Source organism: Podarcis gaigeae (genome assembly GCF_964106915.1).
Source record: "Podarcis gaigeae genome assembly, chromosome: 8".
In the NCBI taxonomy this organism is placed as follows: Eukaryota; Metazoa; Chordata; class Lepidosauria; order Squamata; family Lacertidae; genus Podarcis; species Podarcis gaigeae.
This window is the reverse complement of record NC_139684.1, coordinates 17,381,619-17,399,663: the sequence shown is the minus strand read 5'-3', so window position 1 is coordinate 17,399,663 and position 18,045 is coordinate 17,381,619. Positions and strand designations below refer to the sequence as shown.

The 18,045-nt window shown below is 45.8% G+C and overlaps 2 protein-coding genes across 5 annotated transcripts in view; both read right to left on the bottom strand.

Annotated features, from left to right (window-relative positions):
- The window catches only part of LOC310850507 (uncharacterized protein), a 41,286-nt gene extending 32,771 nt beyond the window's left edge, over positions 1 to 8,515 (bottom strand). Inside the window, exons 1-5 of the mRNA XM_083752024.1 lie at positions 8,010 to 8,515; positions 6,143 to 6,229; positions 3,369 to 3,467; positions 1,638 to 1,801; positions 372 to 496 (exon numbers count right to left, since the gene is read on the bottom strand). Of these exons, the coding sequence (XP_083608150.1) occupies positions 372 to 496; positions 1,638 to 1,801; positions 3,369 to 3,467; positions 6,143 to 6,229; positions 8,010 to 8,081 (547 nt within the window). The 5' untranslated portion in view covers positions 8,082 to 8,515. The remainder of the gene's footprint in view (positions 1 to 371; positions 497 to 1,637; positions 1,802 to 3,368; positions 3,468 to 6,142; positions 6,230 to 8,009) is intronic.
- Positions 8,516 to 10,253: 1,738 nt separating this feature from the next.
- The window catches only part of LOC310850765 (solute carrier family 2, facilitated glucose transporter member 5-like), a 35,407-nt gene continuing 27,615 nt past the window's right edge, over positions 10,254 to 18,045 (bottom strand). For all 4 annotated transcript variants that reach the window (XM_083752681.1, XM_083752680.1, XM_083752682.1 and 1 more), the window contains 4 exons: positions 16,381 to 16,482; positions 13,679 to 13,754; positions 12,308 to 12,435; positions 10,254 to 11,105 (listed from right to left, as the gene is read on the bottom strand). In XM_083752681.1, the coding sequence (XP_083608807.1) occupies positions 10,932 to 11,105; positions 12,308 to 12,435; positions 13,679 to 13,754; positions 16,381 to 16,482 (480 nt within the window). In that variant the 3' untranslated portion in view covers positions 10,254 to 10,931. The remainder of the gene's footprint in view (positions 11,106 to 12,307; positions 12,436 to 13,678; positions 13,755 to 16,380; positions 16,483 to 18,045) is intronic.

The following is an 18,045-nucleotide window of genomic DNA, read 5'->3' as shown; positions in this document are numbered from 1 at the left end:
GCCAATTGATCTTCGCCCCAGCACTGGGTGGCATTCTGTGCCCCTGCATGTTAGGTAGAGGAGATTGGTCCATGATGTAACGTGCATTTAAATTGCTACTTTGGGGGTGAAATAGACATTGCAATAATCAATAAATATTTGATGGCAGGGGCAAGGAATCTTTGGGCTGGGGACCAAATGCAGCACCCCAAGCCTCTCTACCTCGCCTTCAGGACTCTCCCCAAGATGCACGCCTCCCCCCGGGCACACCCTTCACCATCCCACCATCCCTCCTCAGTGCTTCCTGCCTGGCTGGAATTGCACCCTGATAATGCCCCTTGCATTATTTAAATGGCTTTGCTAAAACCACTAAGCCCAGGGCCCTCTCTCACCTGAGCACATTCCAGTGACCAAGCGTGAAAATATGGTGTATTCATAGGCATGTATCACAGCAGAACATCCCATGAAGCCAGCAGAGAATATGGACATAATGTTATTTATTACCAAGGCCCCTTTCCTGAAAAGACAGGGGAAAGGGGTAGGAGAGGTAGAGGGAGCTAATACATGTACAATAGCATCAAACAAGCAGGAGAGGAGCTGTTGAATTGCAGTAAGGTCTTTGGGTGAGCAATTTGGTCTATTTTCAATAGTTATGGGAAGGACAAGGAGCTATGGAAGGCAGGAGAGCTCCTGGAAACCCCCAACTACTGTAAACCCCATTCAACCCCCTCCTTTGACGTCTGAGACTTCAGCTGCCACCTTCACATGGACTAGCAACTTGCTTTTGCATCTCCCCCCCCCCTCAAATTTTTTAATTGATTTTCCAAATTTATAAACAAACAAACAAACATAAATCCTAACTGTAATAATTCCACTTTTGTTAACATAATTAAGTGACTTCCTCGAATCCCCCTGGCTGAGTTTCAACGTGTATCATTGTAACGGTTTTCCAAAACTAATTTCTCATAAAATTTACTTAGTCGAGTAACATCTTTCTTTCTTTTCATATTAACTTTAAACATATTATTCTATAACATCACATATTTAAATCCTAAGCCAATCTGATACTTGCAAGTATTTCTATTTAAGTTGCTTTTGCACCTTGGCTAGGGATGGGCAAATCTGTTTATTTCCATTTCCTATTTTTTCAGCTCTCCACATTTTCACATCTGTTTGCATTCCCCACCCCCAAATGTCCCCTAATAAACACCTCCTGCCCCACTACACAGGGGCGAGGAATCTCCAGCCCACAGGCCAGACTTGGCCTATGAGGCTGTTTCCCTCAAAGCACACCCACTTGTCCTTGCTTGACCTCATATGTAACGTCAAGTGTGGGGCAGATAGAGGCATAGCTGCCAATGCACAGGGAGGAGCCTTAATGTGGCATTGGCAAGGGAAATCAGACATTGGTTCTACCACCCGTCAGCTTGGTTAAAATAGAAGCCTTGGGCACTTCAGAGCACCACCATGGGCTCCTGTGTGGTGCTTTGAAGTCCTGACATTGGGACTTCAAAGCACCCAATCACCTAATGCCATTGTGACATTTGGCGACTGACAGGCAAGCAGCTCTAAGGCTAGAACCAGAGAAGCATCTGGCCTGCAAAGCCTAAAAGGACCCACCCCTGTACCATAGCCCCATAAACATATTCCCTCTTTACCTGCCGTATCTGTCCACCATGAAGCTGACCAGAAGGGACCCAATCAGGCCTCCAAGGGAATAGATTGCAATGGTGAAAGTGTAGAGGAAATCAATAAAGTCTTCTTCATCTACATTGGCATTCTTCCTCTGTTGATACGTCCCATTGTAAAAGTTTGCTATGAGCTAGGAAAGGGAGGAATAGATAAGAATGGTTGCACTGGGGGAGCAGAGCCCTTTAATGGACTTGATTTGCCCACAAATAAAGTTCTGGTATGCGCTCAACTCTTTCGTGCAATAGTGTCAGGGACAGTGCTGAGGAGGAATGGTGGGAGCCTGAAACTTCCCAGCAGGAGGACAGTATAGATTTGGAACAGGTTGTGCAGCTTCCCACTGAAGAATTGATGCTTTTGAATTATGGTGCTGGAGGATACTCTTGAGAGTCCCATGGACTGCAAGAAGATCAAACCTCTCCATTGTTAAGGAAGTCAGCCCTGAGTGCTCACTGGAAGGACAGATCGTGAAGCTGAGGCTCCAATACTTTGGCCACCTCATGAGAAGAGAAGACTCCCTGGAAAAGACCCTGATGTTGGGAAAGATGGAGAACACAAGGAGAAGGGGACGACAGAGGACAAGATGGTTGGACCGTGTTCTCAAAGCTACCAGCATGAGTTTGACCAAACTGCGGGAGGCAGTGGAAGACAGAAGTGCCTGGCGTGCTCTGGTCCATGGGGTCACGAAGAGTCGGACATGACTAAACGACTAAACAACAAAGTGCAGCTTCCCAAACCACCTCCCCTGCTTCCTCCTGCTGTGAAGCATAATCTCATGCGACATGGGACACATGGTGTTGGCATTTTGGGTGCTGCCCATTTGCTGGAGGATTTTCATTGGCTGGGTTTTAAATTTGAGGGCAAATTGGCACTGTAGCGGAAATGCGGAAGATAGAATTGCTACCGAGAGGTGTAGGTGGCTTGCACAATTGACCCTTCATATCACCCTAAGCAGCGGCGTTTCTGATGCTGACTCCCGCTGACTTGATTGCGGAGAGAAGTCTGGAATCAGAGGCAGAAGCTGAAATCAGTAAGTGGGAGGGGAGAGGCCAAGAGCCAGGTTGGTGTAGAGTTGGTGTTTCTCTCCCTCCTGCCACGACAAGCTCCCCTCCCTGCTTGTCTCCCAGAACCAGAAGAGGGCTGAAACGGGTGGAGCAGTGGCAGGTTGCGTGCAGGAGTAGTCTCTGATTGCTTGGGGAAAGCCCTGGAGAGGATGGTACTTGGAGAGGCAGGGATTTGATGGGATAAGGCCTAACAGAGATGAGCTGCTGTACTCACTAGGCCTGACACTCAGCCAATGCTGTGCAAATTGTGTTTTTGCTAATAAGGTGGTGCCTTGGGTTAAGTACTTAATTCGTTCTGGAGGTCCATTCTTAACCTGAAACAATTCTTAACCTGAAGCACCACTTTAGCTAATGAGGCCTCCTGCTGCCGCCGCGCCACCGGAGCACAATTTCTGTTCTTATCCTGAAGCAAAGTTCTTAACCTGAAGCACTATTTCTAGGTTAGTGGAGTCTGTAACCTGAAGCGTATGTAACCCGAGGTACCACTGTAAAGAGTTTACTGCTGGCTCGTTCTTTGACAGGTGGCTAAAAAGCTCCTGTTTCATGCTGTTTCAGATGACACGGGGTCCCTGCTGCAGAAACAGTAACAGATCTTTGACCCTCTGCAATCCCAGACCACTACATGTCTGATCTTACCGTAGATGGATGGCTGGCCACCCAGAGGTTATAACCATATTGTAGAGATGAGCCAGAGGAAGTAAGCAATGTAACTAGCAGAAGCTGCCTTGTCAGCGCCTGTGGGAAGCAGCAGAAGCAGATACTGAGGCCTTTGAGTGTAGAGGGCGAAGCATCCTTTTAAATTGATGGTTTATTCAATACATGTAGAACTTCAGAAAAAGAAACTTAAACACATCGTAAAAGAGAGGTCTGACGCTGTCCTGGTTTGGTCTAGCAGAGAGATCCAAAAAGCAAGGATCTGGGCCAGACATTTCAGCAGTGCAAACATCTCTAAGTGGCAAAGGCCAGACTTTTAGAAGACATCTGAAGGCAGCCCTGTTTAGGGAAGCTTTTAATGTTTGATGTATTACAGTATTTTAATATTTTTTGGGAAGCCGCCCAGAGTGGCTGGGGAGGCCCAGCCAGATGGGCGGGGTATAAATAATAATTTCTTATTATTATTATTTGGGTTCTTCCTGCAAGGAAACATTTCCATAAACTAAGGAATTCACATACAAATGAACGAATGAAAAGTCAATATCGTTTCCCTTGCTTCCCAACTGCTAGTACCCCAACAGAAATTTAAGGACAAAGAATATATGTCAACATAAACATACTTTCACAAAATCCACACCTTGGGATAAACAGGAAGCATCATACAATCATGGGTGTCTTCATTTGTAAATAAAATAAAGGCGTGCTATATTGCAAAAACACTGGTTTCTTGCAATATGTTTTCCTGTTCTTTTCTTTTGTTTGCATGCAAATTTCCCTCCCTTTCTTGTTCTTATTCACAGACATTAATAAGTACTTTAAAAAGGGAGGAAAAAGCAAACTAATAATTAGAATTAATTAAGAATATGGGACTAGATGTGTAATTGGCTTGATTCAGGAGGCTCTTATGTTCTTACATTTTTACCATTAATTTCTGGTGTTTCTGGTGGATTAGAGGATCCATGGGCAGTTTGTACCCAGTAGTACCTTTACATCTTTAAACCACCAATTACCAGTGCTTTCCCCCTAGAAAAATAGGTGCCGGTACTTGCCACAAAGTTGTTAAAAAGTGTGGCACTTACTGTAACAACAACAACAAAAAGAGGTGCCTTGAGTATCCCCTGAAAAAAAGGCATTGCCTATTATAATATTCCAGAAAGCATTACTAAATGCTGACATTGCAAGCTTTTATGAGCACTCTGCTTGAAGGTTGTAAGAGGACTTCTTACAAATAAATGTCACCAGGTTCCAACCCAGGTGCCGATTATATTTACGCGTGGTGTAGAGAAAGTGTACAGGGAAAAGAATACGGGGGGGGGGGGCTCCTCACTTGTGCAGCTCTGGGAAATAATTAAGTAATTTAATTCATACCAGGAAATGGAGTGAGAGAGCTGGAGAGTCACAAGGAGACCCTCCCCAGAGCCTGAAGGGGACTTCAGTGAGGGTGGAGAAGAGACTGGAGATGTAGCAGGGCTCTGTTTAGACTGCTCGGCCTCCCCGCCCAACAGCTGATGCATGTGGCGGCCCAGCAGCAGCTGCTTCTCCACACATCCTCCAGCATCCAGCCAGCCCCAGAGCCATAGCTCTCAACTTACGGATTTGAAAATAAGGGACCAGCAGCCTCGAAAATAAGGGATCAGCAGCCCAAATAAGGGATTTTCCTGGCACAGGTATGTTCAACTTCTGAGCCCCTCCGAGCCAAAGGCAGAAAGCCCAGCCAGCAGCCAAACGAAGCCTCAAGCGGTGGTTCCCACAGCGCAGCAACCCGGCAAAGGGGATGCAGCAAGGAAAACCACTGTCACCTCTCCGCTGGGAAGCGCTGAGCAAAGGCGAGTCCCCAAATAAGGGACAGTTGACAGCTATGCCCACAGCTCCAATTCCAGTTATGGATATATTGTGGTACAGTATTTTTTTAAAATTTGGATTGGATGGAGAGTGTCCGAGAGGGCATTTAAAGGGTGTTTGGAGGGTGCTCCCCACTTATGCGATTTTCAGTTATGTGCATGGGGCACCGGAATGCAACTGCTGCAAAAGTAGGGAGTCGCTTACATATGCATCTGATCTGAGATGCATGTACAGTCACACCTCGGAAGTCGAACAGAATCCATTCCGGAAGTCCGTCCGATTTCTGAAATGTTCGGAAACCAAAGTGCGGCTTCTGATTAGCTGCACGAAGCTCCTGCAGCCAATCAGAAGCCACGGAAGCCCCATCGGACATTCAGCTTCCAAAAGAATGTTCGAAAACTGGAACACTCACTTCCAGTTTTTGATCGTTCTGGAGCCAGAACATTCAACTCCCAAGGCGTTCAGGAGCCGAGGTACGACTGTATTTGAAAAATGTCCTGCTGGTCTCAGTGAAAGAAACCCAGAAGCATTTTGTCCTCTTACACCCTGCTCTGCTACTTTATTTCCTCAATTATTCTCCTTTGTTTCTAACAAGTTTTAGCAATAATATTGTATGAGGCAAGCACCCTCACTATATCATTTTAGACAGCAGCCTGACCCAGACAAAAGGATTTAGTTATGCATGTTTGGTTTGAAACATTTTGCTCATTTTAACTGCATTTTACTATGTAACCCATTTAGCCTTAAAATAGTTTTCGCATTAACGCATTCCCGCCCCGCCCCGCCCCCCCCCCAATAAATAAAATAAATACATTTGATGGGATTTCCTGCCAGACCTGTTTGCATTCTGGAAACAAACAGACATCAGTTTGTTTAACAAAACCTCGCTGGGTGAACAAACCCTCTGAACTTACCCATTTGCGGGATCCTACGGACTTTTTTCTCCTTGTTGAAATGCTTGCCGTGGATCTTTGATTCTGAGTATCAGATGACTGGCTTCCCTGGGGAAAAGGAAAAAGTTATTGACTGCTGCAAATTACTTTAGAACATAGCATTAGCCTTCTGTTGCCTTCTTGGTAGTTGTGCCCGACCTGTGGAACGACCTCCTGTCAGATGTCAAGGAAATAAACAACTACCAAACTTTTAGAAGACATCTGAAGGCAGCCCTGTTCAGGGAAGTTTTTAATGTATGATGTCATATTGTGTTTTAAATTGTTGGAAGCCACCCAGAGTGGTGGTTGGGTAGCATATAAACAAACAAACAAACAAACAAATGTTGTTGTTGCCATTATTTAATATATTATAAGATAAAATATTATAAGGTATAAATATATTATATCCTGCCTTTCTCCCAAGTAGGGATTCAAAGCAGCTTACAACATTTTAAGCAGCTTACATCATATAAGTTCAGTTATAAGGTACAGAGTAAGAAATACACACTGGTTAAAATAAATTAAAGGGTGCCACAACACAATTAAAACCAGCAATTAAAATACCTGTCAGGCTTCAGGGAATCCGATCCCTCCCCCGATGGCAGCCAAAAAGCAGATAAACAAAAAGAGTTCTTACCACGTCATTTATTCAGTATTCACAGAGAGAGAGAGACGAAGGAATGCAGTCTCTATTAAATAATGGAATCGCTCCGAGTAAAGTCCAACCCCCTCCGTCATCCCTGCGATGGCTGAACTGAGCTTTCTGCCTCTGAGTTTTCTGTTCTACTACTCTCAATGCCCGCCTAGTCCTGGGAGAGGGGGGCTCAGGAAGGCTTTCCAAAGACACTGAGTCTGTCAGCTTTTTCTCCCCCAGCGCTTCTTCTTCCCGCTGTTCTTCTCCCAATATTTCCCTTCTGCAGCCTCTGAACTATGGCCTTCTGCAAACCACTGTTCTAAATCTATACTGTCCTCCTGTTCTTGGGAAGGTTCAGGAGAAGGGAGGTCGGCCCCTACCATTCCTCCTCAGTCCAGTCCCTGACAATACCTGGACACCATCAAGGCCAAAAAAACCACTGATAGCCTTAAGTAAAGGTAAAGGGACCCCTGACCATTAGGTCCAGTTGTGGCCGACTCTGGGGTTGCGGCGCTCATCTCGCTTTATTGGCTGAGGGAGCCGACATGCAGCTTCTGGGTCATGTGGCCAGCATGCCTAAGCCGCTTCTGATGAACCAGAGCAGCACACGAAAACGCCGTTTAGCTTCCCGCCGGAGCGGTACCTACTTATCTACTTGCACTTTGACGTGCTTTCGAAGTGCTAGGTTGGCAGGAGCAGGGAACGAGCAACAGGAGCTCACCCCGTCGCAGGGATTTGAACCTCCGACCTTCTGATCGGCAAGTCCTAGGCTCTGTGGTTTAACCCACAGCGCCACCCACGTCCCACGACTGATAGCCTTATCCCCCATCAATTTGCCATTGGAGTGTAAAGCATCCAAGTTGGTGACCATTGTACAGCTTGTGACAGTGAATTCTGGAGTTTAACAATGGCTACTAACCACAATGGCTATGTTCTATCTCCTCTGTTGGAGGCGGTATGCCTGGGAGTGCCTGGGAACCACAAGTAGAGTGAGTTGCTGCTGCACTCAGGTCCTGCTTATGGACTTCCCATTGGGGCAACTGGTTGGCTATGGCAAGAACAGGATGCTGGACTAGATGGGCCTTTGACCCAATCCAGCAGACTCTTATGGGATGTCACTTACAGTACATCCTTCCCTGTCCTCCCTGTTGAGTTTGTATGTAGAGATAACCTTGTCCCGCTGAATATCTCATTGGTGTACATCTCCCATCATACCTTATCCTCTGTCAGGCTGGCAGTCGAGGGAACGTCCAACTGGTTCTCCAGTTCTAGGTTGTTGGCAGTCATCCTTCCTTCTTAGGCTGGGTAGGGGACAGAAAGGTGAAGGACACGCAGACTAGCCCAAGCTTTCGGAACTGGTGAATCGCGGAACAGGCAGCCAGGCTCTATTTCCCATTGAAACAAGTCATTCGGAAGGTTCACGGCGTTGCAAGAGCCAATCAGGGGATGGTGGCTGGAACATTCCAGGGGAAGCTGTTGACAGTTGGAAGGCCCAATAAAGGACGCCCATGTCGGAGCGTATCAGATCTGAATGATTTGCAACCTGAGTAATACAGCTGGTGTAGCATAGCTACTCAGAGGTTGCCTGCAGAGTATTAACAGGATTATGTATCCTCTCTGCAAGAAACCAGGCTAAGGGACCATCAGCAAATCATGACTTAAAACCACTTTTAACACAAGCACACGAAATGGCCTTTGGAAAGCCAAACACTCTGAGTTTAGCACTTCCTCCCCTCCAAATTGCAAAGCAGGAGCTTGAAATGTTTATATAACAATAACAACAACAACATGACCTTCGCCCCACAACAATTAAATACAATATTAAATATATTGATCTACTTTACATGATGGCTGAAGATATAAGAAGTTCATGCCTGGAGCTACTCTTTTGCTAGAATTTCCCATTAAATCCCGGAGGATTTTAAAGGGTAATATAATAATTAGTATGGGGCTTTCAAGTGTTCAGCATTCGTGTAGCGCTTATGGGAGGAAACATTACATTTGTGGGTTTGTTACTTTAGAGAATAAAAAAGAGGTGACCTGACAAGAGATGTATAGAATTACGCATTGTGATATGGAGAAAGCATTTAGGAAAGGGGTTTTATCCCCTCCCCCTCACATAACACTAGAACCCAGGTCCACCCAACGAAGCTGAGTGTTGGAAGATTTGGGACAGAGAAAAGAAAGGACTGCTTCATGCAGTGTGCATTTAACGTGTGGAACTCCTTCCCACTAAAGGCAGTGATGGCCACAAAACTGGATGGCTTTATAAGAGGTCTAGACAAATTCATGGAGGACAAGGCTATCAATGGCTTCTAGCCAAGATGGCTGTACTGTGCTTCCATAGTTGGAGGCTGTGATGCTTCAGAAGTCCAGTTGTTGGGAGCCACAGAAGGGTGCTCTTGCGCTTGGGTCCTACTTGCCGGTTTCTCACAGGAATTTTGGGGAACAGGATGCTGAACTAGGCCTGATCCAGCAGGTTGCTGTTAGCAAGGTAAAAAGGTAAAGGACCCCTGGACAGTTAAGCCCAGCCAAAGGCGACTATGGGGTTGCAGCACTCATCTTGCTCTATAGGCCGAGGGAGCCGGCGTTTGTCCACAAACAGCTTTCCAGGTTATGTGGCCAGCATGACTAAACTGCTTCTGGTGCAACATAACACCGTGACAGAAACCAGAGGGCATGGAAACGCCGTTTACCATCCCACCACAGCGATGCCTATTTATCTACTTGCACTGGTGTGCTTTCAAACTGCTAGGTTGGCAGGAGCTGAGACAGAGCAAGACTCTGTTGTGGGGATTCAAACTGCCAACCTTCTGATCGGCAAGCCCACTGACAACCCACCGGAACCTTCCCCAGAATCCAGCTCCTGAGCCTTTGGATCCCTGGTCACTTCCACAAGCTCCAACATTCCCTGGCGCCCCAATTCCGCCTCCCTCACCTCACACAGGCCTTCTCCTGGGCCATCTAACTCCACCTCCATCTTTGCTGCCCCCATCTCATTGGAATCCACCTGTCGCTTCCATGGCATCTCCTCCACAGGCCTCATGACTGAATTTGAGAAACATTTGGAACACTTTTACCTCAGGCCTTCGAGGCAAAGGCGTCATTGTGACTTCTCACAGCAAAGAGCATCCGGGAGCTCATTGGGATGGCCTTGGAACCATCTCCCAGCCTAACCTACTTCACAGGGTTGTCGTGAGGGCAAAATGGAGGAGAGAACCATGGATGCTGCCTTCAGCTCCTTGGAGAAACAGGCAGGATTGTAATTTTGTGGTTGTTAGAGCCTGGATAGCTCACTTGGTTAGCATGTGGTGCTGATAACACCAAGGTTGTGAGTTTGATCCCTGTCTGCGACAGCTGCATATTCCTGCATTGCAGGGGGTTGGACTGGATGATCAGGGTCCCTTCCAACTCTACAATTCTATGATTCTATGAAAAGAAACACACAGACCTCCTGGAAACAGGGATATACATCACACATGGATTTATTATTATACTTCAGTTTATACAGCATGTGTTATTATCAACAAAAATGTAATAATGATAATGAAGGCTGAGCAATAAGCACCAATAGAAAAATAGCCTGAGGTTAGACAGTTTTTTTTCTTTTAAAAAAAGATATTGAGGAAGCCGAGTTCATTAGTTTCAATGGGCCTACTCTGAGCAGGATGGCCATTGGGCATAACTCTATATCTGTTAGAGGAGGGATGGGGAACTCGTGATGTTGTGGGAGGGATGGGGGACTCCTGATGTGGGAGTCCAACTCCCATCAACCCCAGCCAGCATGGGGTGATGGGAGGTCACAGTTCAGCAACATCTGGAGACATCTGGTCCCCCATACGTGGATTACAGGTGCTTGAGAGCTGGACGCATCATCCAGAAATGAAGTTCCCTGCTGTGTCTCTGCATGAGTGGCTGATCCAGCTTTTATTAAGACTGATTAAAACACGGATGAGTAGCCTATGACCCGTCAGGTAGGTGTATAAGCCAATAGTGAGAGGTGGTGGCAGTCGGAGTCCAGTGTAGGAAAAAGAAGGAATAAAGTCCAGTCAGACCAGAAGGGAAACTGCTGCGATCACCAATGGGCCAACCGAACAGAATATCTCTAAATAGCTGCATGGACTGTCTCCCAAGTTCCTAGTCCTCTGAGATTTGCATGAGCAGGAGGGTCCTGGTCATTCGGATTGCCTCGGTCCTCCTGATATCCAGGAAGTTCTGGCCGCTGGTTTCCGGGATCTGCTTGAAGGCATAAATTAAGATGGCTACGCAGAGAGGCCAAAAGAGGAGAAAGCTGTAAGGCTCAATTTGCATCTGGAGAGAAAAAAGAGAGAAAAAGATAGAGAGATACAGGACTTGGAATGTGTGTAAGAGAAAAAGATAGTAGCAGCCACACCGACTCAAGCAAAATGGCAGGCAGGCAAGCGAGCAGCATGGGTGGCAGGCAGCCCATGCAAGCTGTTTAACGGGGCAGAGATTGGAGGCACTTCTCAGAGCAGTTTGGCAAACTGCTCTCTGAAGCACCCTTTGTTATGTACTGAAGTTCTCACCCTGGGCCAGCAGGGGGATACTGTAGATAGTTTTCACTCAGGTCCACATATGCAAATAAGGGATTGAAAGTGACGTTCAGTGATTGGATAGTTACAGAAAATGGTTACTGTTGAATTTTAGTGGAGCTCTATATAAGCAGGCTGGCTGAACCCTTCAGTTCTGTTCTGTTCTGGCCTGTGAATAAACAAGAGCTGTTTGAAGAATCGCTGTGTCGTCTGATATGTTCACAGACAACTTAACACCCTTGTTCAACACAGCTAAAGCAAGGTTTAATGGAGGGGGCAGGTGCTTCAGAAAACCAGTCTCTGAAGGAGGAATGGCTTCTGAAAGTAACAGATTATGCAGAAATGGCAAAGCTGACAGCAAAACCAAGAGATCGAAATGATGCACTTTTTAATAGATGAGTGGAGGCCTTTTTGGGACTATTTGAAAAAGCATTATAGCCAAATGAAATCGCAGGCAGGATTTGAGATACGAGCAGTGGACAAAAAACGATAAAATAATTGTACTAGAGGGATTTTTATTTTTTTTGTAATAGGGAAGAATTTATTATATAAAGCAGCAGAAAAGGGTTTGTATAAAAACACTGGGTGGGTGGGAAGCCAATCTATGAAACATAGTCGTTATGTAATTATCTAATTTGAGAGATTTTGGAAATCTTTATCTTAACTGTAAAGGAGGCCAGCTACAGAATGCACATTTAAACCAACAAAGTCAACACACACACACACAAAAAACATTATCTTAAACATTTCAAAAGAAAACATTGCTAAAGGAAGTCAAGTATCAAATGCACATTCAAAACAGCACAATTATCCGGAGAATAAAATGTTATCATAAGCATAGAACATTGCCACTGCTGCTCCCAATGGTCCCTTATGGCAGGTGGAGTCTGTGGAAGTTCAGGTTCAGTGACCTGGGACTCCTCTAAGAGAACCTTGGATGTATTAGCCAAAGCCACTTACCTCCATCTGAAGGAACACAACTCCGATAACGAATTTGCAGAACCAGTGAACACAGCCCCCAGCCATGAAGGCAGTGGACCGGGATGACTGAAGGAACAGTTCTGCTACAATCACCACTGGAACTGGATCTGGGCCGGGAGAGAGAGAATGCCCCATTTTCATTTTCGCTAATAATATTATAATATTTTTTTTATTTATACCCTGTCCATTTGGCTGGGCCTCCCCAGCCACTCTGGTAGGCTTCTAACAAAATATTAAAAGTACATTAAAACATCAGCCATTAAAAACTTCCCTAAACAGGGAAGTTTATCTATACTACTCATCTCTTCTGCTTCCTTAAGGAGTCCTGAACATCCTGGCCATATATTTAAAACCCTACGATGCCACTTTGAACGGTTGTGGCTTCCTCCAGAGAATTATGGGAGCTGCCATTTGTTAGAGGTGCAGAGAGTGGCTAGGAGGCCCCTATTCCGCCCCCCCCCCCGAACTGAAATTCTTAGACCGGTTTAACAACCAACTCTTCTTCTCAAAGAACTCTGTGAGGGGAGTAGAGCAGGCATAGGCAAACTCGGCTCTCCAGATGTTTCGGGACTACAATTCCCATCATCCCTGACCACTGGTCCTGTTAGCTAGGGATCATGGGAGTTGTAGTCCCAAAACATCTGGAGGGCCGAGTTTGCCTATGCCTGGAGTAGCGGATTCTCCCAATAACTCTCGGCACCCATAACAAACTACAGCTCCCAGAATTCCTTGGCTGCTTGACGTGCTATGATTCTGATTTAAATGTATGGTTGGGAATGTGGCCCAGGTAAAGACTTAGGGTCGTAGCCAGTGAAATTCTACACAGAAAAGACCTACTGAAATTAGCAAACTGAAGTTAGCCATCTTCGCTAGCTTCAATGGACCTACTCTGAGCAGCACGAATGTTGGATATTACCCTTAGCTTCCCCTTCAGACTTACGATGATGTTTGGCAGCACACTTACACGGCTGTTTGGGGTGTGTCTGTGTGGCATTGCATATATTTTTACGGACTGAGTGTGTCTTTGTCCAACTATGTCAGTACAGTGGTACCTTGGTTTAAGAACAGCTTAGTTTATGAACAACTTGGATTAAGAACGCTGCAAACCCGGAAGTAGGTGTTTTGGTTTGTGAACTTTGCCTTGGAAGCAGAACATGTTCTGCTTCCTGTTGAGTGTAAATTGAGTCCCCCGCTGCTATGGGAAAGAACGCCTTATTTTAAGAACGCTTTGATTTAAGAACGGACTTCTGGAACCGATTAAGTTCGTAAACCAAGGTACCACTGTAGTGGAGAGCTCAGTGTAACAAGAGATGGACAAGTCTCATAAATCATCTTCATCAGAGAGCTTACCTGGCCCAATGGACTGTCCAATGAGGAAGAGAGTAACGAAAGATGAGCTGACATATGACATCCACCAGATGGTCTTCTGTTGGAGAAAAGGACTCACAGTTCAGGCAGAGACAGTGCTGTGGTTGCAAATGACATAGATACTCCACTACTGCAATCATTATCATCAGAAAACCCTATTTAATAAGACCGTGACTGTGTTCCTATGGAATGGAGCATAAGCTCCATTGAACTCAGTGGTGCTTTCTTCTCCCCAGTATCAACCATCTCAGATCCTACGATCAGCAGGTGGTGCCACTGGGGACTGCCCAGCTGGCATTGACACATAACAGGGCCTTTTCAGTGGTGCTCCTTGCCTGTGGAATGTCCTCCCTGGTGTGGTGTGTCTCTCACCCTCTCCCTTCATTACTTACTTTCAGGAATTTAATACACTCTTGTTTAACCTAGACATTTGATAGCTGAAAGACACTGCTCCTGGCAACCCTATGATCACCAGCTAAGAGTGTTTTTAACTGTTCTTTTAATACATAAAAAGGTTTTTAACTGGTTTTAGAGTGTTTTAAAACTGCTTTGAGTTGTGTTGGGTTTTTTGGTAAAAAAATAACCATTGTTGCATGTTTTATCCTGGGCTCCTTTGAGAGGAAGGGAGGAAGAAAAATCAAAACAACAACAAAACAACAACATGGTTTAATTAACAGCCTATCTGCTCTACCCTGCAAAATTCCTCAGTTTTATACTGGTTCAATTGTCATCACCTCCTGCAAGCAATTCTTGGAACTGCAGTTTGGTGCCAGAAATTCCTGAGCTACCCCCATAGAGCTACGATTTTGTCAATGTTCATGTTCCATAACTGTAGAAATAAATGAACAAACAAATAAATAAAATTATAGGGTTTTATCCAATGCCAGTCCAACTCAGAGCAGACTCACTGAAGTTAATGGACTTTAGCTCATCTTGGCTGGTATGAAGCACTGAAGTTAATGTTTATTATTTAATTATCTATTGCATTTCTATCCCACCTTTTCCTATGAGGAAGTCCAGGTGGCACACACATGATTCTCCCTCTCCCACAATAACCTTGTGAGGTAGGTTAGGCGGAGAGGCAGGGGCTGGCCTCAAGGTCACACCCAGTGAGTTTTGTGACCCAAGTGGGGATTCGAACCCTGTTCTCCCCACACCCCAATCCGACAATCTAATCCATGCGTAGGTGTAATGGTTATATGGGGTTGCTTGTGCGTAAGTTGCCGCCACTCCTGGCTAGGTTGCCTGGTTAAACTTTTTCCTGGCTGGACAGCCCTTCACTTCGTGGCTGTTTCAGTCACTAGCAGAATCCGTCAGTGGGCCTTTCTTGAACTTTTTCCAGCAAAGAAGTTCTTTGACGCCAAGTCTACGCCTACTTTCCCTGCGCGGAAATCTTCTGCGCAGGGTGGGTGTGGGTAGCGGAGGACCTGTGCTCTCCCCGCTGGTCTCCGGCGAAGAGTCCTGGAGCCCCCTCTCCGATTCCCGCATCCGCCCCCCTTTATCCCTGGTGTTACGCTGATTTCCTTCCCCAGCCGATGAATTCCCTCTCTCCCTGCTTGGCCCTTCTCCGGCATCGCTTGGGAGCCTTGCCTCCACTTCTGGCTCCGATGTCAGTTCCCTGACAGTAGGCAAACTAAGGCCCAGGGGCCAGATCCAGCCCAATCACCTTCTAAATCCGGCCCGCGGACGGTCTGGGGAATCGGCATGTTTTTACATGAGTAGAATGTGTGCTTTTATTTAAAATGCATCTCTGGGTTATTTGTGGGGTGTTTTTACATGAGTAGAATGTGTGCTTTTACAATGGTACCTCGGGTTAAGAACTTAATTTGTTCTGGAGGTCTGTTCTTAACCTGAAACTGTTCTTAACCTGAGGTAGCACTTTAGCTAATGGGGCCTCCCGCTGCCTCCACGCCTCCACCGCCAAGCGATTTCTGTTCTGATCCTGAAGCAAAGTTCTTAACCTGAGGTACTATTTCTGGGTTAGCGGAATCTGTAACCTGAAGCGTCTGTAAGCTGAGGTACCACTATATTTAAAATGCATCTCTGGGTTATTTGTGGGGCATAGGAATTCATTCATCCCCCCAAAAAAATATAGTCCAGCCCCCCACAAGGTCTGAGGGGCAGTGGACCAGCTCCCTGCTGAAAAAGCTTGCTGACCCTTGATCTAATCACTGCACCACATCAGCTCCCCCACCACACCACATAATTATAATGGGTTCCCTCTGAGTAGGATTCAGTTGACTGCAACCCATAATTTCCATTAAAGCAGCATCCACTACACAAAATCAGCATCATTCATCATTTCATGCTCTCCTCCATGTGCCATCTCCATAGAGTGGCAACAGGAGAATGGTCTTTTCAGTGGTGGCACCTGCTTATGAAATGCTCTCTTCCCAGGGAGGTTCACCATCGCTAACTACTTGGGGGCACCAGGCAACAAATGTTTCTTTTCAGCCACGGTCAGGCAGTTTGGGATATTGTGGCCTCCTTTCTTTCATGCATAAGAATGCTTTTAGCTTTTATTTTATTTCAGTTTTGGTTTTCATTCTTGTCTTGCATTGCAAGTCCCATTGGGACTTTATTTTCTGCAAATTATTATTTATCATTATCCCAAGAACTGAGGGCGCTGCATTGGTGGGTGCTTAGCATCAGACATCAAGAGTTGGTGGACTTGCAATACAGACCTGTAATTCAATCGCCATGGCTAAGAGGACGCAGGTGATGCTACAGATCCCCAAGCCACTGAGTAGCAGATTTCTGTGCCCCGAAGAGTCAGCAAAACGGATCTAACAGATATAAAAAAAAGGAAGTTAGAAAGAGAGAGGAAGGGTGCTTCAAGATGGCCTGTCTATTGAGCATACATTCTGATTTTTTTAAATTATTTTTTTGAGTTTCGATTTGATATCCTGCTTTATCACTACCCTAAGGAGTCTCAAAGTGGCTAACACTCTCCTTTTCCCTTCCTCCCCCACAACAAACACTCTGTGAGGTGAGTGAGGCTGAGAGACTTCAGAGAGAAGTGTGACTAGCCCTAGGTGACCCAGCAGCTGCATGTGGAGGAGCGGGGAAGCAAACCCGGTTCACCAGATTACGAGTCCACTGCTCATAATGGCATTGTAGAGATGTTGGGAATTGAACCTAGGACCTTTTGCCTGCAAAGCAAGATGCTCTACCATTGAACTATAGCCCTACAGACATAGGAATATAAGAAACCATCTTATATTGAGTGAAGCCCATTAGCCAATCAAACTCACTATTGTCTACACTGGCTAGCAGCAGCTCTCCGGAGTTTCTGGCAGAGTACATTCCCATTATTTGCAGGGAGATGTCAGCTACTTAATGGGTGACCATATTCATTAGCTTACAGGAGATTAGATAATTCCAGTGCATTTCCTTGTTGCTTCCAGCATTTTTGGGAAGAGGGTTTGTTGCGCTAAACCTTCCAATCAGCTCTCGCCGCTCGGTGTGAATTGGCTATATTGTGATTAGGAACCTAAGATGCTCCCTTGTGCTAAATCAGACCATTGCATCCCTCTAGCTCAGCAATGTCTGCACTGACTGGCAGTAATTTTGCAGGGTTTCAGCCAGGGTGTCTTCCCCAGCCTTGAGATACTGGGGATTGAACCTAGGACCTTCTGCCTGCAAAGCAGATGCTCTAACATTGAACTATAGCCCTACAGACATAGGAATATAAGAAACTATCTTATATTGAGTGAAGCCCATTAGCCAATCGAACTCAGTATTGTCTACACTGGCTGGCAGCAGCTCTCCAGAGATTCTGGCAGAATACATTCCCATCCCAACCTGGAGATGCAACTGGGGATTAAGCCCATCTGAAACCCACCCGAAATTAGCAACAGCCTGGATGGGCCCAGAGATGGAAGCTCTGTTTTTACTTAACCCTAAGCCAAACCAGGCACTCAGCTATACCCCTGCAAATAAAACGTTTAAACTGTGTTATAAAGTGCATTATACAAATGTGACACTAGATGGCGATGGTGAGCTATGGCAAATCCAATATATTTTTCAAAACTTTTTTACAAAAGCATTTCCACAGCGTTTTTTATATTCTCTGGAGAGGTGATGGCAGCCGTTTTGCCCCTTCTCTGATCCTCCTGCTGTGAGCTAAGCCACGGTTTGTCTTTGCATGCCATCCGAATCTGGACTTGTGGTTTGTCTGTAGGAAACTGGAACAACTCAGCCAGCTTAACACAGACGCACACTATAAAAGTGCTGGCCTTTGGAGTAGGCCAAGGGTAGAAGCATTACAAGGAGGAGCTAAACATTCATATCAGGGGAGACCAACATGGTGCCTTCTAGACATTTTGGACTACAATTCCCATCAGCCC